Source organism: Trypanosoma cruzi, genomic scaffold, assembly GCF_000209065.1.
Source record: "Trypanosoma cruzi strain CL Brener 1047053517063 genomic scaffold, whole genome shotgun sequence".
NCBI lineage: Eukaryota > Euglenozoa > Kinetoplastea > Trypanosomatida > Trypanosomatidae > Trypanosoma > Trypanosoma cruzi.
Window position 1 is genome coordinate 72,337 of NW_001849526.1, and position 26,860 is coordinate 99,196.

The window sequence follows — 26,860 nt, forward strand, 5'->3', positions numbered from 1 at the left end:
TTCGTGCTAAGGACATGATTTTCTTGTCGCGCAGCAGTTGGCTAACGTGGTGTGGCATTGAGGGTGACTTCGGCTGTGGTGGACTCTTGCCCAGCAGCTGCACGTGCCGACGTGTTCCTCCCACTGTTCATGCACCGACGAAGGATTCTCCGGCTGTGCGGGGTGATGTGCGTTGGATGTTGCGGGGAGAGACAACAGTAAAACGACTGACGGCAGTGCATGTGGGCGTTGCTCTGTGTGCTGACGCGTGGCGGAAGCACCCGCCGTGGCTTTTACTGCTGGTGGCAGTTGCTGTGTGTTCTTGGTGCACTGTTCTTCCGTCTCTTTCCGTGTGTCTGTGTGCGTGAGTTGTTGTTGTTGGGAGTGACTGCGGTGGGGATGATGATCCCACTCACTGTGGAGGGGTGGCGGTGTTTATTTATTCACTCCATTTTCTTTCTGTCACTCTTTCTCACACACAAAGAAGGAAAGGAAATAAGGCTAAACGCTAATCGCTACTGTGAAATTCGAAGGCACCGAAAGAACCAACAGCACACAGTCCGCTCACACACACATATTTATATGTTCTCACGTGTTGCCGCTGTCATGGCACCCCGCAAACGCAACCGTCGCCGCGTGACCGGATCCAGCGGAAGGAGGAGGGAAGGAAGAGAGAGTGAGTCGCAGAGGCCCAACATGTCCCGGCGTGTGTTTACTTTTGCGGTGCTGCTGCTCATTGTTGTGATGATGTGCTGCAACGCTGGTGGTGCTGCGGAAGCTGAGGAGCAGCCATCTGGTCCAAATTATAAATGGAAGGACATCAAGAATGAGGGTGTAACTGTGGAATCGTTGGGTGTTCCCGGCCTTCTAAAAGTGGAGAGTGACGTATTTGCCGTTGCCGAGGCGCAGTGCAAGAAGTCTGATGTCATTTTTACTGGAATTGTATCCCAACTTCTCACGAAAGATAAAGCTGACAAACCAATGGAAGTGTCAAATGGAGCCAAAGATAAGGCACAAGTTTTGGAGGAAGAGGGTTCCGAAGACCCAAAGAAGAGAATAGATGTGTGCCGACCAACAACAGTTATGCAGGGAAATGATATTTACATGCTTGTTGGAAAATACAGTCCTACAGCTGCCACTGGTCAAGAGGATGGCGGAGCAAATGACGGGGGATTATTGCTGGTGAAAGGGGAAGTCATTGATGAAAGTAGCGGTGGCAAAAGAATCAAATGGAAAGATAATGACGATGTCTCGCGTATTTCTGTTGGCGAACTAGATTCGTGGACAGGGTTGATTGGCGGCGGTGGATCGGGTGTTCATATGGGGGACGGTAGGCTCCTGTTCCCAGTGCAAGGCACGAAGAAGGGTGAAGCACAAAAAGATGAAAAGGCCGTATCGCTGCTCATATACACCTCCGATAACTCTGCGAGTTGGAAGCTATCGAAGGAGGTTCCTGACGGTGGCTGCAGTGATCCCTCCGTCGTGGAGTGGAAGGACAAAAAACTCATCATGATGACTGCGTGTGATGGTGGCCGCCGCAGGGTGTACGAGTCCGGTGACAAGGGGGAGTCGTGGACGGAGGCACTCGGGACACTCTCGCGCGTGTGGGGCAACAAAAAGGGCGAAGAAGTGAAGGCCGTTAGAAGCGGGTTCATCACAGCGACGATTGACGGTGTTGAAGGTAACAGAAATGTGATGCTTGTTACTCTGCCGGTGTATTCCAAGGAGGACAGTAAAAAAGTAACGGGCAATGGAAAGGGTGAACTCCATCTTTGGCTGACGGACAATACGCACATTGTCGATATTGGGCCGGTATCCGGGGAAGGGGACGATGCTGCCAGCTCCCTGTTGTACAAAAGTGATGGAAGTGGAGATAATGGGGAGTTGATTGTACTATACGAGAAGAAGAGGGGTGATGAAGGAAAATCATCACACAGTCTTTGGTCTGTGCTTCTGACTGAGCAGCCGCAGCGTGTGAAGGATGTGCTGGCGACGTGGAAGAAAGTGGACGACCTTGTCTCCAAGCTGTGCCCCTCAAGTGCTGAGAAGGATGCCTCACCTGAAAATGCCTGCAGCCCTACTGTTAAGATCACGGCTGGGCTGGTTGGCTTTTTGTCCGACAACTTCTCTGATAACACATGGAGGGACGAGTACCTCGGGGTGAATGCCACGGTGAAGAAGAAAGATGGGGCAACAGAGGATGCAGGGGAGACGGGGGCAACAAAGGCGGAAGATGGTGTGACGTTCCAGGGAGCGTGGGCGGAGTGGCCCGTTGGCAAGCAAGGGGAGAATCAGCTGTACCACTTTGCGAACTACAACTTCACTCTTGTGGCGACGGTGTCCATCGACGGTGTGCCGCAGGAAGATACTCCCATTCCTTTGATAGGAGCGAAGATGAATGACGATGAGAATCCAGAGAATTCCGTACTTCTGGGACTGTCGTACAACAAGAAAAAAAAATGGATATTGCTGTGCGGTGGCAAAAACCCTAAGCATCAAAGCTGCGATTGGGAGGAGACAAAACACCACATCAGGTGGTAATTTTGCTACGGAACGGCAACCAAGGTTCCGCGTACGTCGATGGTGAGCGTGTGGGTGGGGGTGAAGCGTGTGCATTGGAGAATAAGGATTCAAAAGAGATCTCCCACTTCTACATTGGAGGGGATGGAGGTGCGAAAGGCGTCTCAGAGGTCCAAGACGTGTCTGTGACCGTGTCGAACGTCCTGCTGTACAACCGCCCGTTGGATGACGATGAGATTACTGCGCTTAACGCAAAACTTTCTGTTCCAAAAGCAAGCGAAGCAAAAACAGTGAAGAAGGGTACTCCTCCACCAGAGGCAATTAAACCAGCTACGCTGGAAACCGAAACTCCGTCTAGTCTTGGCGGGCAACAGCAGACTGAACAGGATTCGTTAAGGACAAGTAAAGATGCGGGGAGTGGCGGTTTATCCACGTCAGCGGTGTCCAGTGCCACGACCTCCCCAGCAGCCAAAGAGTCCGAAAACCAGTCAGCGTCGGGAACATCTCCCGAAGGACATTCAAATGTGGATGTTGATTCTTCGTCCGAGGGAGGCCAAACGGTGGATGCCGAAACTGGAGACACGGTGCAGGGAGATGGAACACAACAACCGTCAGTGGGCACTCCCGCCACAGCAGATACAAATGCCCCTACCGCTGAAACCATGGCGCAAGATGGAGCCGCAGTGACACCTGAGGTGGGAGGGCGCTCTGGTGAGAATGGGGAGACGGCGGGAGGGACGGATGGGCAGAAACGGGAGGACATCTATGCACAGGACGGCGAAGTAAAGGCTGCGGCACTCAGCAGCAGTCTCGGAAATGTGTCTCTGGGGAATAACAGCGATGCCGGCACTGTGCGTGGGAGCGGACTGCTGCCGTTGCTTCTTCTTTTGTTGGGACTGTGGGTGTTTGCGGCTCTGTGAGGAGTGACTGGCTGCCGCGTGGGACAATTGCGACCTCCCCAGCACAAAAATACACGTGATAATGAATTTCCCTTCTCAAATAACATTTATTTTATTCCCTGTTTGCTTTGCGTTTTGTTTTTGTTTTTACTTTTTTATTTCTAATCTCTCATTCCCCAATACATTCTTTCTTTTTTTGCTTTTGGGGCAATCACTATGGACGTTTCTTTCTTTTCTACTCTTTTCTCTTTTTCAATTGTTTCTTCTGCACTCTTCCTGTGAGGGGTGCCGTGTGTTTCCCGCCCAACTGCTCCACTCGCACACCCACCGACACGCTCATGACGACGGCCCTGTGCGCCTCGCCTGCTGCACGCATGAGGAGGGGCCGCGACGAACGGCGCGCTGAGGGAGCCGTGACGTGTTGGCGTGCGACGAGGGCCTGTGGGGCGGAGCACACATTTCTTTCCCTCTTGTTTTGTTTTCTTTGCGGCCAGGGCGGGCAGACACCCGCAGCTCCACACACACACAGCCACACCCTGCCGCCGTGTTTTTCCTTGAAGATTTGTTTTGCTTTGCGTGTGCATTTCACGCGGTGGCGCACCCTTCGGTGTCGGCCTCGTGAGCATTTCTCTCCCCTCCGATGATTTCTTTTTCTTTTGCTGCGCTCACTCTCCCGATGGAGAGACGCGACTCCCGTCATGTCTGCGTGCTTCTCTCAGTCCCCACACACACACGAGTGACTGAGCTCTGCGGGCCGCACTCACACGCCGATGAAAGGGCTGAGGGGAGCAGCAACACGCAGATGACCCCATGAAATATAAACGATGTGCGGACACATGGAGGGTCAGACGGTTGAAGCACACGCAACCATCTTTTCAATTTTCTTTTGAGGGTAAAATATATACAGAGAGTTTGGTGTGGCCACACGGCTGCCAATCGACCCTTTTTTTATTTTGTGTGGAACAGTAATGGACGATTTCTTTTTCATTTATAATTATTTTGTGTGATGGGGTTTATATAAGACGAAGGGGGACGTTTTTTTGTTTTCAATAAATCTTGTGTGAATTGCCACTGCTTGGGCTGCAGTGCAATCATGAGTTTGAGCGGTCTTCTTGTTGTTGTTTCCGTTATGCGTCTCCGCTGTACATTTTTGTGCGTCCCTCCACATACTCCGCTCCCTCTTTTCTACGTCTTTGCCTTGTGTTGCTGCAGGCACACACAACCACACACACAAGATGCACATTGCAGTGGATTTGAATGCTCCTTTTGCAGTGCATGCTGGCAGTTGCGTGTGGCGGCTGTTGTCTTCTTCCGTGGCCATGAGGAGGAAGGAGGGAGGGAGTGCGCAGCCCGAGTCTATTCTCCTGTGGGTGTGATGCACCGCGTGTGACTGCGCTGAGTTGGGCTCCGTGTCCCATTGAGGGCGGGATGGCAGGAAATTTTGTGCCGCTTCATGGATGGATGAGGGTTCGCTTGCTCCGTGTGCGTTGTGTGGTGGCCGCGGGTTTTGGCCATTTCCCTGGGGCTGCGGGAATGAGCTGGGGGAGATGGTGGTGGATGTCTTCTCCTCCTGCATGGTAGGTGGCTGCTGGCGTTGTGTGCCCTCCTTGCGTGGACGCCGTCTCGTGGTGTGTGAACTGTGCGGCTGGGCCTGCTGCCCTCTCCTCATGTTGTCTGCTCTCTCTCGCTGTATCCGCTGTGCTCCGTCCCTCTCCCTCTCGTTCCATTCCTTTCCTTTCCGTCTCACCGATCGGCTGACTGACTCCAGCGACTCCACTACGGGCGATGGTGACTGCGATGGTGACGGTGCGGCGCCGTGTGGTGTGCGCCGTGCAGTTCCTTGCGCTCTCGTGCTGCTGCTGCACGTCCGTGTGCGTGACAGCAGGTGAAGAAGATGTTGCAAGCCCCAGTCCACTTCTTCCTTTGCCAAGGAAACAAACTGAGGGTGCCCCAAAGAATGCAGGCAAAAATAAAGCTGACGATAATGAAAACTCCAGTCTATCTTCTTTTGTTTCCTGAAGGAATAGGTGCGACACTTACGCATGACTGATCCACTGAGTCTGGCACGCGAGACGGAACACGTTTGGAGGATGAAACTGAACAGTCACTAAGTGATTCCATTACGGTGCACGAAGAAACTGTTTCCAGGAAGGAACAGCAAACAATTGGACACGGTTTACCGCCCTCTCCACCAAGGGAAGTAAGTACGAATCATGATACGACAAAAGCAACAGGTCCATTAGGCATGCCAGGAGGAACAACTCTGCCGGTTGCTGCGCCAGCACCAAGTAAGAACTCCCCTGCGTTGAAGGGAAAAGATACTGCAAGTACGGGAAAGACACCACGTAATTCCGACACAAAAATGGAACCAATTATGAAGCTGCTGCGCCAGAGAACTCAATTGAGGAACAGAAATCAAATACGATGCCTACCACGATGAGGGCCGCTGCGACAGAGGCGCCATCCAAGACGACCACCCGCGCACCGTCACGTCTTCGCGAAATCGACGGCAGCCTCAGCAGCTCTGCGTGGGTGTGTGTCCCGCTGCTGCTCGCCGCATCCGCGCTGGCGTACACCACTGTGAACTAAAGAGGTGTATGCGGGCTGTGCGTGCCAGCACTCAACCGCGGGGACATGTGAGTCTACTGTGGTCCGATGTATAAAGTAAGAGTAATGATGATGCTCGTTTTTTTGCTTTCTTTGCCTTCACTGCCCTGCTGTGTGCTTCGCGACGTTCTTGCATTTGCCTTGTTGAACGCATCCCAGGAACACTCATATGCACACGCACAGGAGCCCTGGGTGTGTTTTTTTGATTTTTAATGTTTATTATTATTATTATTCGGGTCGGTGTGCGAGTTGTGGATTTGTACTGGTTTGATTTGTGTAATGGTTTGTGCGCTGCTGCTGCTGTTGTTGCTGCCATTTGTTACTGTACGGTGGCTGGTCGTGGCTTTGTGACTTGTCTCTCCTTTTGCTTTTTCTCTGCGTTGACGTGTTGTTAGTTTGTGCTGAAGGCTGCACGCAAGTGACAGGAGTGATGGCGATGATGATGGCTGGCCGTGTGCTGCTGGTGTGTGCCCTCTGCGTGCTGTGGTGCGGTGCCGGCGGTGGCTACGCTGAGGATGTCGATGTTGCTGTTGGTGGTCCTGGAACTTTCGGCGAAGGTGGAGGTGGAGCTGGTGGTCAATCTCCTCCTGCAGATGGGAGTCGTGGAGGCAGTAGAGGTTCAAAGGCCGATGGTTCTCATTTAGGTGAAGGTGACGCTTCGGATTCTGCTTCCGATGATATATCATTAGCTCTCTCTCCTGAGCTGGATGTGGTTCCGACTCTCTCTGAGGAACCTTTACCCCAGGAAGAAGAGGAATCTGAAGGAAAACAGAAACACCCACAAACAGGGCCTCAAGATGCATCAACGCCTAAAGTGAATGGAAGAGAAACAATTGATCCTGATCCGCAAAAACAGTTGTCCGATAAATCAAAAACAGAAAGTATTACTAATGTTGGTGGCGGTGAAACTGCGGACGGGGGAAAAGAGAATAATGTCCACAATAACGGGTTGTCCTCTAACAAAAGCGACCCCCAACCACTGCTAGAACCAAGAATCAAAAAAGTATCACTACCAACAGAACCTTCACCACCACCAGCAGAATTATCACCGGCGCCACCAGAACTGCCTACGGTACCATCACCAACAGGGCTAGCACCAGCAACAACCGTTTCAGCAGGAGAAACAAACCCAACACCATCCACAGGCTCACAGAATACAACAGAAACAACAAGCAAGACGTCAACGTCAAACGCTAAAACGAAGCGTGAAGCACAGGAAAAATCTTCAGGGAATGTTGCGCCAAACCAAAACAGACAAGACACGGACACACCAGATTCGATGAGGGGCGCAACTACAAGTCGTCCAGCGGAAACAGCAGTACCATCTGTATCTAAAATTGGCAGTGGTGGAACCCAGAACAAGGAGGACAAAGTTGATAACGGTGCACAACGGACTAACAGAAAAGAACCACAAGACGGGCTCGAAGATGATACCGACGATGCTCACACAGCCAGTGAGACGGAACTACAAACACCAGAAACAGCCACCACTCAAAAGAATGCTACATCTAACTCTGGCGACAGTGACGGCAGCACCGCGGTCTCCCACACCACCTCCCCTCTTTTGCTTCTTCTTGTTGTTGCGTGTGCGGCTGCGGCTGCGGTGGCGGCCGCGTGAGAGTGAGTGAGAGAGCGCCGTGCACCGCCCGCACACACACTCGTCTTTCACTCACTCTCAGTGTGTGTCCCCTTGCATGGACTCTCGCCTTCACCTCATCCCACGAAGCACACACATAATGTGCCCATTGTATATATTGCATGCACACCCATGCAGGCCCGTTGGTGCTCTCTTTTGCACGACACGCACCGCTGCCGTCCTGCCTGGCTGCATGGGCGGAGCACCGTAACTGTTTTTGTTTGTTTCCATTGCATTGAGTGGGCGACATCTCTCTCTCTCTCTCCCTGTGTGTGTGTTTTGCTTTACGGGAGCAATGAGAGTGTGTGTGCTGGTCGTTCCACGTTTTGGCATTTTTTTCTTTTTTTTTTTACTTCTGTTGTGGTTGAGAGCACCCATTCCGCGGGCTGCGTGTGTGTGTGTGTGTGTGTGTGTGTGTTTGTGTGTGATGATATGAGTAAACTGTGTGTGTGCTATCCGCTTTTCTCTGCCGTTGCTTTCTTTGGACTCTTTTGTGGCGCACAGCTGCTCTGCAATTATAGGCGCTGCCAAACACACACACACGCCATGTCACACACTTTATGGAGCGGCGTGAACGCTGAGGACGCACGCACACGATTTTTCTGTGGCCCTTGTGAGGAGGGATGACGGAGAACGCGATTTGTTTTATTTCCGTGCTAAGGGCATGATTTTCTTGTCGTGCAGCAGTTGACTAACGTGGTGTGGCATTGTGGGTGCCTGGGATAAGTGAGCATGGATTTTTGCCCAGCAGCTACACGTGCCGACGTGTTCGTCCCGCAGTTCATACAGCGACGGAGGATTCTCCGGCTGTGCGGGGTGATGTGCGGTGGATGTTGTGGGGAGAGACAACAGTAAAACGACTGGCGGCAGCGTGTGTGCGTTGCTCTGTGCGCTGACGCGTGGCGGAAGCACCCGCCGTGGCTTTTACTGCTGTTGATGGCAGTCGCTGTGTCTTCCCGGTGCACTGTTCTTCCTTCTCGTTCCGCGTGTCTGTGTGCGTGAGTTGTTGTTGTTGGGAGTGACTGCGGCGGGGATGATGATCCCACTCACTGTGGAGGGGCGGCCGTGCTCACTGTTTCACTCCTTTTTCCTCTTCTCTCTCTTTCTCACACACAAAGAAGGAAAGGAAGTAAGGCTAAACGCTAATCGCTACTGTGAAATTCGAAGGCTCTGAAAGAACCAACAGCACACACACCGCCCACACACACATATTTATATGCTCTCACGTGTTGCTGCAGTGAAGGCACCCCGCACACACAACCGTCGCCGCTTGACCGGATCCAGCGGAAGGAGGAGGGAAGGAAGAGAGAGTGAGCCGCAGAGGCCCAACATGTCCCGGAGTGTGTTTACTTCCGCGGTGCCGCTTCTACTCGTCGTGATGTGCTGCTGCACCGGTGGAGCTGCAGCCGCTGATGAGAACAGTGAGTCAGAGACAGATCCAAATTTTGAATGGAAGAACATCAAGGATGAGGGTGTAACTGTGGAATTGTTAGGTGCTCCCGGCCTTTTGAAAGTGGGGAGTGACGTATTTGCCGTTGCCGAGGCACAGTGCAAAAAGGATGAAAAAAAGAATTTTTTTACTGGCATTGCATCCCAACTACTCACGAAAGATAATGCTGACACACCAGTGGAAGTGCTGAAGGATCCCAAAGATAAGACACAATTTCTGGAAGACGGTTCCGAAGACCCAAAGAAAGTGGATGTGAGCCGACCAACAACAGTTATGCAGGGAAGTGATATTTACATGCTTGTTGGAAAATACAGTCAGACAGCTGCCACTGGTCAGGAGGGTGGCGGAGCAAATGACGGGGGATTATTGCTGGTGCAAGGGGAAGTCATTGATGAAAGTAGCGGTGGCAAAAGAATCAAATGGAAAGATGATGACGATGTCTTGCGGATTTCTGTTGGCGAACTAAATTCGTGGACAGGGTTGATTGGCGGCGGTGGATCGGGTGTTCATATGGGGGACGGTAGGCTCCTGTTCCCAGTGCAAGGCACGAAGAAGGGTGAAGCAAAAAAAGATGAAAAGGCCGTATCGCTGCTCATATACACCTCCGATAACTCTGCGAGTTGGACGCTATCGAAGGAGGTTCCTGACGGTGGCTGCAGTGATCCCTCCGTCGTGGAGTGGAAGGACAAAAAACTCATCATGATGACTGCGTGTGATGATGGCCGCCGCAGGGTGTACGAGTCCGGTGACAAGGGGGATTCGTGGACGGAGGCACTCGGGACACTCTCGCGCGTGTGGGGCAACAAAAAGGGTGAAAAAGGCAAGCCGTTGGGAGCGGGCTCATTACAGCGACGGTTGGAGAAGATAAGAGAAAAGTGATGCTTGTCACTCTGCCGGTGTATTCGAAGGAGAAAGACAAAGGAGGAAACGAGGAAAAGAGTGAACTACATCTTTGGCTGACGGACAATACGCACATTGTTGATATTGGGCCGGTATCCGGTGACGAGGACGTTGCCGCCAGCTCCCTGTTGTACAGAAGTGGAGGTAATAATGAGTTGATTGCACTGTACGAGAAGAAGAAGGGCGATGCGGATACACCATCACTCGGTATGTTCTCTGTGCGTCTGAATGAGCAGCTTCAGTGGGTGAGGGATGTGCTGGCGACCTGGAAGGAAGTGGACAGCCGTGTCTCCCAGCTGTGCACCAATTCACTTGCTCAGAAGAATCCCTCAGCTAACAATGCCTGCAACGCTGATAAGATCACGGATGGGCTGGTTGGATTTTTGTCTGGCAGCTTCTCTGATAACAAATGGAGGGACGAGTACCTCGGGGTGGACGCCACAGTGAAGAACAATGATGAAGGGGGTAAGAAGGCAACATTGCATGAAGGCAGTGTGACGTTCCAGGGAGCGTGGGCGGAGTGGCCCGTTGGCAAGCAAGGGGAGAATCAGCTTTACCACTTTGCGAACTACAACTTCACTCTTGTGGCGACGGTGTCCATCGACGAGGTGCCGGAGGAAGATACTCCCATTCCTTTGATGGGTGCGAAGAGGATGAATGGTGATAAGAGTACTGTACTTCTGGGGCTGTCGTACAGCAACAGAGAAAAGAAGTTGGAACTTTTGTCCAGTGGCGGGAAGGCGTCGGAGCTCAGCAGCAATTGGGAGCCAGGGAAAACACACCAAGTGGCCATTGTGCTGCGGAACAGCATCCAGGGCTTTGTGTACGTCGATGGTAGGCGTGTGGAAGGTGCGCCATTTGATTTGAAGGATAACGGTTCAAAAGGGATATCACACTTCTACATTGGAGGGGATGGAAGCAGCGCGGGGAGCCGAGAAGGCGTGTCTGTGACGGTGACGAACGTCCTGCTGTACAACCGCCCGTTGAGTGACAATGAGCTTACTGCGCTTAACACAATTAAACTTTCTATTCCACAAACAGCAGAAGAAGGAAAAACGGATGAAGGTACCGCTCTTGACGGTGGAGCACACGGTGATGCCAGCAGCATGTGTGGGAGCGGACTGCTGCCATCGCTGCTTCTTCTGTTGGGACTGTGGTGGTTTGCGGCTCTGTGAGGAGTGACTGGCTGCCGCGTGGGACACCTGCGATCTCCCCAGCAGCGACACACACACCTGGTAATGAACTTCTCTCGTTAAATAACTTTTATTAACTTTTCTCATTGTTTGCTTTGCTGTGCGATTTTAATTTATTTGTCTTTTTTTCTTTTTTCTTTGTTGTGCGATTGAGCTTCTTTTCTTTTTAAAAATTCTTTTCTGTTTTTATTTCTAATCCCTCATACTCCCAACACTTTTTATGCTTTTGGGGGCAATAACTATGGACGTTTTTTCTTTTCTACTCTTCCCTCTTTTAATTATTTCATGATGCACTCTTCCCGTGGGGGGTGCCGTGTGTTTCCCGCCCAACTGCTCCACTCGCACACCCACCGACACGCTCATGACGACGGCCCTGTGCGCCTCGCCTGCTGCACGCATGAGGAGGGGCCGCGACGAACGGCGCGCTGAGGGAGCCGTGACGTGTGGGCGTGCGACGAGGGCCTGTGAGGCGGAGCACACATTTCTTCCCTCTTGTTTTGTTTTCTTTGCGGCCAGGGCGGGCAGACACCCGCAGCGCCACACACACACAGCCACACCCTGCCGCCGTGTTTTGAAGATTTGTTTTGCTTTGCGTGTGCATTTCACGCGCTGGCACTCTCTTGAACATTTCTCTCCCCTCTGATGATTTCTTTTTCTTTTGCTGCGCTCACTCTCCCGATGGAGAGACGCGACTCCCGTCATGTCTGCGTGCTTCTCTCAGTCCCCACACACACACGAGTGACTGTGCTCTGCGGGCCGCACTCACGCGCCGATGAGAGGGCTGAGGGGAGCAGCAACACGCAGATGACCCCATGAAATATAAACGATGTGCGGACACATGGAGGGTCAGACGGTTGAAAGACATGTAACTATTTAATTTTCTTTTGAGGGTAAAATATGTACAGACGGTTTGGTGTGGCCACACGGCTGCCAATCGACCCTTTTTTTATTTTGTGTGGAGCAGTAATGGACGATTTCTTTTTCATTTATAATTATTTTGTGTGATGGGGTTTATATAAGACGAAGGGGGAAGTTTTTTTGTTTTCAATAAATCTTGTGTGAATTGCCACTGCTTGGGCTGCAGTGCAATCATGAGTTTGAGCGGTCTTCTTGTTGTTGTTTCCGTTTTGCGTCTCCGCTGTGCATTTTTGTGCGTCTCTCCACATACTCTGCTCCCTCTTTTCTACGTCTTTGCCTTGTGTTGCTGCAGGCACACACAACCACACACACACACACAAGATGCACATTGCAGTGGGTTTGAATGCTCCTTTTGTAGTGCATGCTGGCAGTTGCGTGTGGCGGCTGTTGTTTTCCTCCGTGGCCATGAGGAGAAGGGAGGAGGAGGGAGCGCGCAGCCCGAGTCTCCTTTCCTGTGGGTGTGATGCACCGCGTGTGACTGCGTTGAGTTGGGCTCCGTGTCCCATTGAGGGCGGGATGGCACGAAATTTGTTGCCGCTTCATGGATGGATGAGGGTGCACTGGCGCGTGTGGCTGGTGTGGTGTGTGCTTGCTCCGTGTGCGTGACGGCTGCTGGGAGTCCTGGACATGTATCTGGTAATGCGGATGCGGTAGTTGTGCCGGTGGATTTGTCGTGTGCTCCGAATGACGGCAGCTCGAGCTATCGCGTGTGTGTGTGTGGGCGTGGAAGAAGTGTTCTCCCGCCATTGCCGAGGCTCAGTATGAGAATTATACTTTCAGTGGCTTTGATGTGCGCATGCATGGCAGGAATGGTGAGCTGTGTGCTGTGTGCAATGTGGCCAATGCGGTGCACACATGTAGCAACTGTGCTGCCAGCTGTGCAGCGAAAGAGGAAGGGGCCACCGTTGCCTTCACGATGAATGTGACGACACATAAATACGCCGGCCCTTATGAATTGTGGCGGCGTCAATTTTCTCCCGACGGAACCATCCATCCGCCTGCACGGAGCAGCGATGCTGACCAGACGGGCATCTGTCAGTTGCCGCCACCCCGTGAAGGGAGGAGGGTGACACAAAATCTGGTGGGATAACTGCGCCGCAAGTTAATGCTGAGCCGTTACGTCAACACGAGGATTGGCGACAGTCTGCGGCGGCTGACGGACCCAACACCGTCGATCCGAGTCCCGCATCCAACACGGCGACCAACACGTCCGAGACGAGGCCTGAGTCTGCCGCCAATTCGAACGAAGTGATGGTCCCGAATGCATCCAAGAAGAGGCCTTCCTTTGCCAACGGTCCGAGAATAGTAGTGGTGTCGAATGGATCCGGGATCATGTCTGTCACTTATGGCGGCAGGGAACACGTTGCTGCGGATAACACGGACGAGGTGAATGAGCGCAGCGCCACTGGACACAAACTCCTTTCTTTAGAAAATGGCGTTGCAGGCAGTGGATTTGTTGCTGAGGGTGATGCGGGCGGATTGAGTCAACGCAATGCCTCTGGACACGAAAACAAACCCCAATTACGAGAATTCACCGCGCAGTATTCCGGGAGCGGTGTGAGTCCCGACGACTGCTTTGCCCTGCGCAACGACGCGAAATTGACACTGCGAGAGTTAACAGTTGACGGCACTGTGCGTGGGCGCGTGTATTGGGCGTTGCTGTTTCTTCTGGGATTGTGTGGAGTTGTGGCAGACTTGTGAGCCGAAGAGTGTGGAATTGCGACATCTCACGGAGAACATGTGCCGCGTTCCCTGCGTGTTTTCTTTTATTATTTACGTTTTACTGTTTTTGTCCCTTTCCTGGAATAATAAGTATCCTTGCTGTTCCTTTATTTAATGGTCGGTTGCTGCACACTGTTATGAGTGACGTGTTTCCCCTACTTGTTTTGTTTAGTTGCCCACACGCGGTGCCGGCCTCATTGCTGTGCGTCCCACGGACTGCACGAAAGAAGGAGCGGAGGAACAGGCCGGATGCCGCATGAAGTGTGGAGAGTGTTTTTTGTGGGCTGGTGGAAGAGTACAATCTTTTTTAATTCAATGCAGGCAATATGTATGCACAAACACATGCTCTTATTGTGCCGCTTGGCACATAAAATAAATGTCCTGCCGAATGAATTTATTAATTCTTTCCGAGAGTCCTGCCGGACACTCGACTCTTCTTTTCCTTGCTTAACTTCTGGTTTGCAGGGCGGTGTGCGCTGCTGCTGCTGGGGTGTAGCAGCCGTGTTTCTCATTTCTTTTGCTTTCAGTCTGCGTTGACGGGGCGTTAGTTTGTGCTGAAGGCTACACGCAAGTGACAGGAGTGATGGCGATGATGATGACTGGCCGTGTGCTGCTGGTGTGTGCCCTCTGCGTGCTGTGGTGCGGTGCCGGCAGATGTCAAGAAGTACTCTTAGTTTCTCAGTCTGATGTGCCCGGTGAAATTGAGGGGGGAAGAGGACATTCACAGGGTTCATCAGGCTTTAAAACGCCAGATTCACACACACCAGACTCAGAAACCTCAGTACGAGATGTTCAACAAGAACAAGATCCGTCCCCACCTCGTGAAGAAACTCTGTTAGGAACCAAAGGTGGTAATAAGGTAGAAAAGGCAAAAGAAAAAGATGATGCTAAAGAAGCTGGAAAAGAAAGGGAAGTGGATGGAAAAATTATTGAGCCAAAAAAGCCTGAAGACAAACTGACGTCTGTGGAGGGCCAGCAGTTGAATAACAATGAAGGCTTGCAGCCAACATCATTGAATGGAGCTCATGGAGCTGAAACAATAAAATCATCAAGAGAAACTTTGCCAGTTCGTGAAGATCAACAAGATTTGTCGAGTTCTCTGCTGCCTCCGTTACACAACACCTCACCGGGTGGAACTCCACCATCCACATCTGCAGCTGGCCGTGTTGACACAAAAAGTCGCGAAAACGACATTGGCACGAAGAATTCTCAACAGTCTGTGGTAGGAGACATTGGACAGAACAATGACACCGGCGAAAAAGCTGTCGCTTCAACGGGTGAAGAAGAAGGTTCACGATTGTCAGTCACGACAGTTGAAGAAATGAGTGAGACAACAACGAAAAGCGACAGCGGCAGCACCGCGACAACTGCAGCTGTACGGCCTGACATTGGCACAGAAGAAACTCTGCCCACCAATCATCCGAGCCAACCTTCCACTGAAGCCGCCACACCACCCGGAACGACTTCCGATCGTGAGGCTGCATCAGCCAACAAATACGATACAGTCTCTCAGAATGCAGGTTCCACAACAGCGACAACCACAAACGCCACAACAGGCGACACGGCGAAGAAAGGCGACAGTGACGGCAGCACCGCGGTCTCCCACACCACCTCCCCTCTTTTGCTTCTTCTTGTTGTTGCGTGTGCGGCTGCTGCTGCGGTGGTGGCCGCGTGAGAGTGAGGGAGAGAGCGCCATGCACCGCCCGCACACACACTCGTCTTTCACCCACTCACTCTGTGTGTCCCCTTGCATGGACTCTCGCCCTCACCTCACCCCACGAAGCACACACATAATGTGCCCATTGTATATATGCATGCACACCCATGCAGGCCCGTTGGTGCTCTCTTTTGCACCACACGCACCGCTGCCGTCCTGCCTGGCTGCACGGGCGGAGCACCGTAACTGTTTCTGTTTTGTTTTTATTGCATTGAGTGGGCGACCTCTCTCTCTCTCTCTCCCTGTGTGTGTGTTTTGCTTTACGGGAGCAATGAGAGTGTGTGCGCTGGTCGTCCCACGCTTCGGCTTTTTGTTTTGTTTTTCATTGTTTTGTGGTTGAGAGCACCCATTCCGCGGGCTGCGTGTGTGTGTTTGTGTGTGATGATATGAGTAATTTGCGTGTGTTCTATCTGCCTCTCTCCGCCGTTGCTTTCTTCTGACTCTCTTGTGGCGCACAGCTGCTCTGCAACTATAGGCGCTGCCAAACACACACACACGCCATGTTGCACACTTTATGGGGCGGCGTGAACGCTGAGGACGCACGCACACGATTTTTCTGTGGCCCTTGTGAGGAGGGATGACGGAGAACGCGATTTGTTTTATTTCCGTGCTAAGGGCATGATTTTCTTGTCGCGCAGCAGTTGGCTAACGTGGTGTGGCATTGAGGGTGACTTCGGCTGTGGTGGACTCTTGCCCAGCAGCTGCACGTGCCGACGTGTTTCTCCCACTGTTCATACAGCGACGGAGGATTCTCCGGCTGTGCGGGGTGATGTGCGGTGGATGTTGCGGGGAGAGACAACAGTAAAACGACTGGCGGCAGCGTGTGTGGGCTTTGAAGATTTGCTGACGCGTGAAGAACAACAACATACCCGCAGTGGCAGTCGCTGTGTGTTCCCGGTGCACTGTTCTTCCGTCTCTTTCCGTGTGTCTGTGTGCGTGAGTTGTTTTTGTGGGGAGTAACTGCGGCGGGGATGATGGTGCCACTCAGTGTGGAGGGGCGGCCGTGCTCACTGTTTTACTCCATTTTCTTTCTGTCACTCTTTCTCACACACAAAGAGGGAAAGGAAGTAAGGCTAAACGCTAATCGCTACTGTGAAATTCGAAGGCACTGAAAGAACCAACAGCACACACACCGCCCACACACACATATTTACATGCTCTCACGTGTTGCTGCTGTGAAGGCACCCCGCACACACAACCGTTGCCGCGTGACCGGATCCAGCGGAAGGAGGAGGGAAGGAAGAGAGAGTGAGCCGCAGAGGCCCAACATGTCCCGGCGTGTGTCTACTTCCGCGGTGCCGCTTCTCATTGTTGTGATGATGTGCTGCAACGCTGGTGGTGCTGCGGAAGCTGCGGGGCAGCCATCTGGTCCAAATTATAAATGGAAGGACGTCAAGAATGAGGAGGATGTAACTGTGGAGTCGTTGGGTGTTCCCGGTCTTCTAAAAGTGGGGAGTGACGTATTTGCCGTTGCCGAGGCGCAGTGCAAGAAGAGTGATGCAAACATTTTTACTGGAATTGTATCCCAACTTCTCACGAAAGATAAAGCTGACAAACCAATGGAAGTGTCAAATGGAGCCAAAGGTAAGGCACAAGTTTTGGAGGAAGAGGGTTCCGAAGACCCAAAGAAGAGAATAGATGTGAGCCGACCAACAACAGTTATGCAGGGAAATGATATTTACATGCTTGTTGGAAAATACAGCCAGACAGCTGCCACTGGTCGAGAGGATGGCGGAGCAAATGACGGGGGATTATTGCTGGTGAAAGGGGAAGTCGGTGATGAAAGTAGCGGTGGCAAAAGAATCAAATGGAAAGATGATGACGATGTCTTGCGGATTTCTGTTGGCGAACTAAATTCGTGGACAGGGTTGATTGGCGGCGGTGGATCGGGTATTAAGACGAAAGACAGAACTCTCCTGTTCCCTGTGCAAGGCACGAAGAAGGGTGAAGCACAAAACGATGAAAAGGCCGTATCGCTGCTCATATACACCTCCGATAACGCTGCGAGTTGGAAGCTATCGAAGGAGGTTCCTGACGGTGGCTGCAGTGACCCCTCCGTCGTGGAGTGGGAGGACAAAAAACTCATCATGATGACTGCGTGTGATGATGGCCGCCGCAGGGTGTACGAGTCCGGTGACAAGGGGGAGTCGTGGACGGAGGCACTCGGGACACTCTCGCGCGTGTGGGCAACAAAAAGGGGAAAGAAGTGAAGGCCGTTAGAAGCGGGTTCATCACAGCGACGATTGACGGTGTTGAAGGTAACAGAAATGTGATGCTCGTTACTCTGCCGGTGTATTCCAAGGAGGACAGTAAAAAAGTAACGGGCAATGGAAAGGGTGAACTCCATCTTTGGCTGACGGACAATACGCACATTGTTGATATTGGGCCGGTATCCGATGATGACGCTGCCGCCAGCTCCCTGTTGTACAGAAGTGCTGGAAGTGGAAATAATGAGGAGCTTATTGTACTATACGAGAAGAAGAAGGGCGATGGAGAATCATCACACAGTCTTTGGTCTGTGCTCCTGACTGAGCAGCTGCAGCGTGTGAAGGATGTGCTGGCGACGTGGAAGAAAGTGGACGACCTTGTCTCCAAGCTGTGCACCACTTCAAGTGCTGAGAAGGATGCCTCACCTGAAAATGCCTGCAGCCCTACTGTTAAGATCACGGCTGGGCTGGTTGGCTTTTTGTCCGACAACTTCTCTGATAACACATGGAGGGACGAGTACCTCGGGGTGAACGCCACGGTGAAGAAGAAAGATGGGGCAACAGAGGATGCAGGGGAGACGGGGGCAACAAAGGCGGAAGATGGTATGACGTTCCAGGGAGCGTGGGCGGAGTGGCCCGTTGGCAAGCAGGGGGAGAATCAGCTTTACCACTTTGCGAACTACAACTTCACTCTTGTGGCGACGGTGTCCATCGACGGTGTGCCGCAGGAAGATACTCCCATTCCTTTGATGGGAGCGAAGATGAATGACGATGAGAATCCAGAGAATTCCGTACTTCTGGGACTGTCGTACAACAAAGAAAAGAAGTGGCAGGTGCTGTGCAGTGACGAAAACCCTAAGCATCAAAGCCGCGATTGGGAGGAGACAACACATCAGGTGGTGCTTATGCTACAGAACGGCAGCCAAGGTTCCGTGTACGTCGATGGTCACCGTGTATTGGGAGATGCACAATGTGATTTGAAAAATACGAAAGATAAAAAGATCTCCCACTTCTACATTGGAGGGGATGGAGGTGCGAAAGGCGTCTCAGAGGTCCAAGACGTGTCTGTAACCGTGACGAACGTCCTGCTGTACAACCGCCTGTTGAATGACGATGAGATTAGTGCGCTTAACGCAAAACTTTCTGTTTCAAAAGCAAAAGATACAAAAACAGTGGGTGGGGATACTCCACCAGAGGCGATTAAACCAGCTACGCTGGAAACCGGAACTCCGTCTAGTCTTGGCGGGCAACAGCAGACTGAACAGGATTCGTTGAGGACAAGTGAAAATGCGGGGAGTGGTAGTTTATCCACGTCAGCGGTGTCCAGTGCCACGACTTCCCCAGCAGCCAAAGAGTCCGATAACCAGTCAGCGTCGGGAACATCTTCCGAAGGACATTCAAATGTGGATGTTGATTCTTTGTCCGAGGGAGGCCAAACGGTGGATGCCGAAACTGGAGACACGGTGCAGGGAGATGGAACACAACAACCGTCATTGGACACTCCCGCCACAGCAGATACAAATGCCCCTACCGCTGAAATCATGGCGCACGATGGAGCCGCAGTGACACCTGAGGTGGGAGGGCGCTCTGGTGAAAATGGGGAGACGGTGGGAGGGACGGATGGGCAGAAACGGGAGGACATCCATGCACAGGACGGCGAAGTAAAGGCTGCGGCACTCAGCAGCAGCCTTGGAAATGTGTCACAGGGGAATAACAGCGATGCCGGCACTGTGCGTGGGAGCGGACTGCTGCCGTTGCTTCTTCTTTTGTTGGGACTGTGGGTGTTTGCGGCTCTGTGAGGAGTGACTGGCTGCCGCGTGGGACACTTGCGACCTCCCTAGCACAAAAATACACGTGATAATGAATTTTCCTTCTCAAATAACATTTATTTTATTCCCTGTTTGCTTTGCGTTTTGTTGTTGTTGTTACTTTTTATTGTTCTTCTATTTCTCATTTCCCCATTCCCTCTTTTTTTTTTGCTTTTGGGGGCAATCACTATGAACGTTTTTCCTTTTTTACTCTTCCCTCTTTTAATTGTTTCTTCTGCACTCTTCCTGTGAGGGGTGCCGTGTGTTTCCCGCCCAACCGCTCCACTCGCACACCCACCGACACGCCCATGACGACGGCCCTGTGCGCCTCGCCTGCTGCACGCATGAGGAGGGGCCGCGACGAACGGCGCGCTGAGGGAGCCGTGACGTGTGGGCGTGCGACGATGGCCTGTGGGGCGGAGCACACATTTCTTTCCCTCTTGTTTTGTTTTCTTGCGGCCAGGGCGGGCAGACACCCGCAGCGCCACACACACACAGCCACGCCCTGCCGCCGTGTTTTTCTTTAAGGATTTGTTTTGCTTTGCGTGTTTATTTCGTGCGGTGGCGCACCCTTCGGTGTCGGCCTCGTGAGCATTTCTCTCCCCTCCGATGATTTTTCTTTTTTTTGCTGCGCTCACTCTCCCGATGGAGTGACGCGACTCCCGTCATGTCTGCGTGCTTCTCTCAGTCCCCACACACACACGAGTGACTGTGCTCTGCGGGCCGCACTCACGCGCCGATGAGAGGGCTGAGGGGAGCAGCAACACGCAGATGGCCCCATGAAATATAAACGATGTGCGGACACACATGGAGGGTCAGACGGTTGAAGCACACGTAACCATATTTTCAATTTTATTTTGCGAGCCAAATATACACAGACGGTTTGGTGTGGCCACACGGCTGCCAGGCGATTTTTAAAATTTGTGTGGAACAGTGATGGACGATTTCTTTTTTCATTTATAATTATTTTGTGTGATGGGGTTTATATAAGACGAAGGGGACGTTTTTTTGTTTTCAATAAATCTTGTGTGAATTGCCACTGCTTGGGCTGCAGTGCAGTCATGAGTTTGAGCGGTCTTCTTGTTGTTTCCGTTACGCGTCTCCGCTGTACATTTTTGTGCGTCTCTCCGCATACTCTGCTCCCTCTTTTCTACGTCTTTGCCTTGTGTTGCTGCAGGCACACACAACCACACACACAAGATGCACATTGCAGTGGGTTTGAATGCTCCTTTTGCAGTGCATGCTGGCAGTTGCGTGTGGCGGCTGTTGTCTTCTTCCGTGGCCATGAGAAGGAAGGAGGGAGGGAGCGCGCACCCCGAGTCTCCTTTCCTGTGGGTGTGATGCACCGCGTGTGACTGCGCTGAGTTGGGCTCCGTGTCCCATTGAGGGCGGGAAGGCAGGAAATTTTTGTGCCGCGTCATGGATGGATGAGGGTGCACTGGCGCGTGTGGCTGGTGTGGTGGCCGCGGGGTTTTGGCCATTTCCCTGGGGCTGCAGGAATGAGCTGGGGGAGATGGTGGTGGATGTCTTCTCCTCCTGCATGGTGGGTGGCTGCTGGCGTTGTGTGCCCTCCTTGCGTGGATGCCGTCTCGTGGTGTGTGAACTGTGCGGCTGGGCCTGCTGCCCTCTCCTCATGTTGTCTGCGCTCTCTCGCTGTATCCGCTGTGCTCCGTCCCTCTCCCTCTCGTTCCATTCCTTTTCCTTTTCGTCTCACCGATCGGCTGACTGACTCCAGCGACTCCAGTACGGGCGATGATGACTGCGATGGTGACGGTGCGGCGCCGTGTTGGTCCCTGCGCTCTTGTGCTGCTGCTGCTCGTCCGTGTGCGTGACGGCGACAGGAGACGATAATAATGATAACAGCCGTCCTCCCAGCCCTGAGCTAGGGAACCCGGATCCTACAGAAAAATACGCCTGGCGCATTACAGCCATATGGTGGGGAGACCGGTGTGCCACAGACAGAGAGTGGGAGAGACAGTGAGGAGGGTTTGAGAAGTCAAGGACCTTCTTTCCAAAGGAAGCAGGCACAGCCATCATTGGACAGACACCAGTTCCGCCAGAGACACTACGTTCGGCTAGCGATAATCCAGAACCAGCAGGTTTGGCAACTCATTCTCCACACACACACACAAGGTGCGACCGGTATGTCAGATGCACAAAATAAAAGGGCGCAGTAAAATACACAGGGCGATGAGGATCATAAGGCACCGACATCAAACCAGAAGACCAAAATGCCAAATACGACCACCAACAAGACTACTACGAATACGCCGGAGGCAACAAGTAATACGACCATCAATACAGAGGCGCCAACCACAACGACGACCCGCGCACCTTCACGTCTTCGCGAAATCGACGGCAGCCTCAGCAGCTCTGCGTGGGTGTGTGCCCCGCTGCTGCTCGCCTTATCCGCGCTGGCGTACACCGCCGTGGGCCAAAGATGTGTGTGCGGGCTGTGCGTGCCAGCACCCAATCACGGGGGCATGTGCGCTTCCACTGTGTTCCGATGTATAAAGTAATAGTAATTATGATGGTAGTTTTTGCTTTGTTTGCCTCCACTGCCTTGCTTTTTGCTCCGCGTTGTTCTCGCATTCGCCTCGTTGAACGCATCACAGACACGCTCATATGTATGCGTACTGGTGCCTTGGGTGTTTTTATTCTTGCTGTTCTATCTTTTTTTAAACTTGTGGTATGCAGGGCGGTGTTCGAGTACTGCAATCGTACGGGTTCCATCTGTTTCAATGCGTGTGCTGCTGCTGTTGTTGCTGCCACTTGTTACTGTACGGTGGCTCTGCTTGGTTTTTTAACATTTTTCCCCTTTTACTTTTGCTCTGCGTTGACGTGTTGTTAGTTTGTGCTGGAGGCTACACGCAAGTGACAGGAGTGATGGCGATGATGATGACTGGCCGTGTGCTGCTGGTGTGTGCCCTCTGCGTCCTGTGGTGCTGGTGTGGTGGTTTTGCCGACGAGGCGGGTGCTTCTGCCGGTGGAGGGAACGGTTTGAGACACACGAGTAACGGCTTAAATGACGGATCTTCGAAGGCGGACTGCGGGTTGTTTTTTACGTCGATGGGATTATTAAAGGCGGTTGAAGCTGGCGAAGACAATTTGCCTTTGACTGATAAGGTGTCATCGGAGATTAAGTAGGTATCAGATCTTGTTGTTTCACAAAAAGGTGTTGACGGCGGCCCATTGGCTGGTGCAAAAGAGGGAAATGGTGCCGCAGGTGCAGTAACCTCACCGCCTGGACCTGGAGTATCAGAGGCAAATGAAGGGGAACGGCATTTAGAGGTACTTGGACCAAAAGGAGATGATGAACCCACAAGAGTTTCTGCTAGCGGTGAGGCATCTAATTCGCAAAACCAAACCGCTCATCAACCGGTTCTTTTATCCGACAGCAGTGACACTCGTCTTGGAGAAGTACTCCCTTTGAGTAATTCCGGCAGTGCTTTAATTTACAAGGACCCGCTGAAGAAAGGAGATGTCGATTCTCGCGATGCCACTGTTGGTGACACACAAAAGGTGGAAGAATTGAAAGAAGAAAATAAAGAAGAGGAAGAATTAAAGGAATTTAAGGACAGGGCGGAATCCGAGAGACGCAAAGAGGGAAAAAAAGAGGAGGGAACGCCAACAAAAATATCAACAGCACAACCAACAGCATTGGAAAGAACACAAACACCGGTAGTGAAATTGCATGGAGGAAAATCGCCAGATGCAGTTCCGGAAGGAGACGCAAGCCAAACAGAACCAGAAGATGCACAGGCCTTGACGCATCAGCAACATGAAAGCTCATCGTCACAAACGGAAACGAAGTCCGAAGCACCGGAACCTCCTGCGACGGATGGTGTGTCACCACAACAAGTTCAAGACACAGTCACGAAGGACTCGATGGAGAATGCAACTGCCACCAATCAAGCGGAAACAACAGTATCACCCAACTATACAGGTGGCAGTGGTGAAGCCCAGAGTGAGGCGGATGGGAATGATGCTCAACGGCCCAACCCCAACGAACCACACGACGTACTTGAAGGTGTTGATACCAACGATGCTCCTACACTCAGTGAGGCAGCACCACAAACAGAAGAAACAGCCGCAGCCGCCAGAATAAATGGTACGGCAACACCTGGCGACAGTGACAGCAGCACCGCGGTCTCCCACGCCACCTCCCCTCTTTTGCTTCTTCTTGTTGTTGCTTGTGGTGCTGCTGCTGCGGTGGTGGCCGCGTGAGAGTGAGTGAGTGAGAGAGAGCCATGCACCGCGCGCACACACACTCGTCCTTCTCTCACTCTCTCTGTGTGTGTCCCCTTGCATGGACTCTCGCCCTCACCTCACCCCACGAAGCACACACATAATGTGCCCATTGTATATATGCATGCACACCCATGCAGGCCCGTTGGTGCTCTCTTTTGCACGACACGCACCGCTGCCGTCCTGCCTGGCTGCATGGGCGGAGCACCGTAACTGTTTCTGTTTTGTTTTCATTGCATTGAGTGGGCGACCTCTCTCTCTCTCTCTCTCCCTGTGTGTGTGTTTTGCTTTACGGGAGCAATGAGAGTGTGTGCGCTGGTCGTCCCACGCTTCGGCTTTTTGTTTTGTTGCTATTTATTTGTTTTGCTTCTGTTTTGGTTGGGTGCTCCCATTTTACTTTTATTGATTGGTTTTCTTAAACTGCAGATGGCCGAATTTCCTTTTTTGTATCCTCTTGTTTTTTGTTTCTCTCCACGCAATCGGTCCTTGTTGCTTGAGCAAGCCACGAAATATTTGCCTAACTCCCACATCAATGGCTTACTTGCTCTACACCCCACGTTAGTTTGAAACGCTGGTGGTGCTGCAAGTGGTGTTTGTGGTGTGATTGCCAGCGGTGCTTTGCTGTCACTTTGAAGTGCTCTCGATCCTTTGGCTATGTGATGCGTGCCGACTGCACGAATTCGGTCCGAGTCGTTGTGAGGGACGTGCCCTTTTGGAGCATTGGGTGCGCTGCCGACGTACACCGTCATTGGGAGGGATGGATGAGCGCCCATCCGCTTCAACGTATCCACAAGGGACCTGGATGATACCGGGAAGTATTGCATTTCAGAGCGGCATTACACAATGAATTCATCGAATGACAATCGCCACTGTGAGGATGACGTTGTATCCTCTGCGAATGGGATCATTCTCGAGAATGAAGATGTCCCTGCTGCTGTCAACCCGCATGCGGACCGTATGCTCGTGCAGCCAATGGAGGGTCCTTTGATTGTGCCCCAATTTGCCACGGGCAGCGTTTGCAGTCGGTTCACGGTGCGTACTGGGCATTGTTCTACTGGTGTTGCCAATGCTGGCATGGTGCTGTGCGTGGCTGCGGCGCTGTCGGTGGTGGTGGACTCGACGACTGCCGCGATGGCTGCGAGGAGCCCCACGACTGCGACGACATTGATGGCATGGAGCTGCAGGATGACGATGGGGACGGGAGGACGCTGGAGTCGCACTGGTCGCAGCGCCACGCGAAGGATGAGTGGATGGCATCGATTGGAGGTGCCGTCTACTGCACGGAGCTGACGCTGGCCGCATCGGCTGAACTGGGTTGCATGAGGGTGAAGTGGAGTATGGCGGAGTCGATGCGCTGGTGGAGGAATTCGAACTGTGCACTACTGCGGTGGAAGTGCTCCGCACTGAACATGAGTGAATATTCCCACATATCCTGCGAAGCGAGCGTTCCTGCGAGACGCTGCACGTCGGATTGGTATTCCAGTGGTTGGTGTGTAGACGGAGTATCCATGAAATGTCAGCAAAACGCCCGATGGACAGTTGCTCCATCAGTGGTCCCGCACTGGATGCTAGGGATGCTGCCGCTGTTATTTGGAGAGGAGAATGTTTTTCTGCGGTGCCTGGGGACAAGCCCGCCTCGTGGTGTCTGGACACGCTTCCCACCAACACGACGGATGCGAGGGACCATGAAGAAACATACATCTGAGTGCTGCCATGCATGCGGCATTGCGGTGCCTCGGCATGCAGGTGCATCTGAGATTGACTGAGAAGGGTAACGTCCGTTGTGTCCCATGCACGGATGGGGCGACGATTGCGTGGGCCATTCAACCCTACGATGAGGGGACCGTTAGTTGCCGTGACCACGCGCAGGTGTGCACGATATCCGCCACCAGCGGCAGCTTGCTTCCAATGGTTCCGTGGGACGGCGAGGAGAGAGGGTGTGGAGCAGGACGGTTCCACCGACATATACTGAACAAGGATTGCCACGGGCATCCGTCCTCGATCCAGAGAGCATTGGGACCGGCCGTGGCACACCACCGAAGGATGTGGACACGGCTGCTCCCCAGAAGCATCAGTCGCCAGAGGAGAAGGAAGTCACCCCCGATGCCACGACAGCAACGGAGTGCTCTTGCCCAGCGACATCGCGGGTGCGCCGCAGGAGGCGGAGAAGGAAAGCGGTCTTTCGGACAGCGACGATGTGGCCGCCGATGGTGTGACGTCTGTTGTGGAACAATCATTAGGAGATGAGGCCGCCAGCGACAAGGCCGGTGGCGGTGCCGCAGTCACGGGACCCAAGGACCCTGATGCCGCTGATGCCGCGCAGGGTGCCGTGGACCCTCCGCCGAGGGAGGATGATGCGGCGGTGGTGCGCGGGGGTTGGGAGGCAGACATGAAGTACGCCCCGCCTCCGATCCAAGGCAATAACAATGCGGCTGCGGCTTGTCCCTTTCCGCTGCTTCTGCTGCTTGCCGCTGCCGCCGCGGTGCCAACACTCAACAGTGGGTGCAAGAGAGAAAGGCCTATATCAACTGGCATGTCCCTATCAGTATATACATACGCTCTGCCTGTCTGTATACTTTTTACCAGTGGAATGCTGTGTACACTCTCCCTTTTTTGTGTTGGTTGCTAATGTGGCGGCACCACGCGTGTTTTTAATAGGTTTGGGGACAACAATTTGTTTGACTTCTTCTGAAGGATACTGTGGGGTGTTTGTGTGCGTGTGCAAGGGATCTGTGTGGTTTCGATTTTCTTATTTTTATTTATCTGCTTCGGCATTGTGTAGTGGTCTTTGTTTATCCCATTATGTGTGTTCTGAAGTGTTGCTAGGGCACCGGGAGTGGATGCCTGTGGACGCACACCGTGCATTATGCGCTACATTGGTGGGAGGGGAGGCTGACATAACTGGCGGGATTCAGTAAGGCGCATTTTTGCCCACAGACCCTGCAGCCGCAGCAGCCTGAGTAGCGCTTTGCATATGGACGTGTGGATTGTTTTCTCTTGCGAGGCTTTTTTTTACTGCGTGTCATTTTCCTCTCGGGTACCGTTCCCGTGGCAGC

At 52.6% G+C, this 26,860-nt stretch overlaps 3 protein-coding genes and 7 pseudogenes across 3 annotated transcripts, besides 8 other annotated features; all 10 read left to right on the forward strand.

Annotated features, from left to right (window-relative positions):
* Nucleotides 1-5,426: part of a sequence feature (areas not merged during assembly with more than two copies in the genome that could not be assigned to a particular haplotype) that runs on past the window's edge.
* On the forward strand, nt 562-3,420 carry Tc00.1047053511173.160 (annotated as a pseudogene).
* Nucleotides 5,184-5,987, forward strand: Tc00.1047053511173.171 (annotated as a pseudogene).
* Nucleotides 5,427-5,491: a sequence feature (heterozygous, Esmeraldo-like haplotype).
* Nucleotides 5,492-6,307: a sequence feature (areas merged during assembly that could not be assigned to a particular haplotype. This can correspond to areas where the two haplotypes were merged or to regions with more than two copies in the genome that were merged during assembly.).
* Nucleotides 6,203-6,238: a sequence feature (AT_rich).
* Nucleotides 6,308-8,752: a sequence feature (heterozygous, non-Esmeraldo-like haplotype).
* Nucleotides 6,436-7,623, forward strand: Tc00.1047053511173.180 (mucin-associated surface protein (MASP), putative; the record flags this gene model as incomplete). Its single annotated transcript, XM_816291.1, has 1 exon — nt 6,436-7,623. One exon carries the CDS (start codon nt 6,436-6,438, stop codon nt 7,621-7,623), a length of 1,188 nt encoding a protein of 395 aa, XP_821384.1.
* Nucleotides 7,011-7,110: a microsatellite.
* Nucleotides 8,029-8,068: a microsatellite.
* Nucleotides 8,753-26,860: part of a sequence feature (areas not merged during assembly with more than two copies in the genome that could not be assigned to a particular haplotype) that runs on past the window's edge.
* Tc00.1047053511173.190 lies at nt 8,860-11,166 on the forward strand (annotated as a pseudogene).
* Nucleotides 13,354-13,803, forward strand: Tc00.1047053511173.200 (uncharacterized protein; the record flags this gene model as incomplete). Its single annotated transcript, XM_816292.1, has 1 exon — nt 13,354-13,803. The coding sequence occupies one exon, from the start codon at nt 13,354-13,356 to the stop codon at nt 13,801-13,803; it is 450 nt and encodes a 149-aa protein (XP_821385.1).
* Nucleotides 14,408-15,499, forward strand: Tc00.1047053511173.210 (mucin-associated surface protein (MASP), putative; the record flags this gene model as incomplete). The annotated part of the gene is made up of 1 exon (XM_816293.1): nt 14,408-15,499. One exon carries the CDS (start codon nt 14,408-14,410, stop codon nt 15,497-15,499), a length of 1,092 nt encoding a protein of 363 aa, XP_821386.1.
* Nucleotides 16,695-19,547, forward strand: Tc00.1047053511173.230 (annotated as a pseudogene).
* Tc00.1047053511173.241 lies at nt 21,308-22,075 on the forward strand (annotated as a pseudogene).
* Nucleotides 22,443-23,783, forward strand: Tc00.1047053511173.250 (annotated as a pseudogene).
* Tc00.1047053511173.261 lies at nt 24,881-25,297 on the forward strand (annotated as a pseudogene).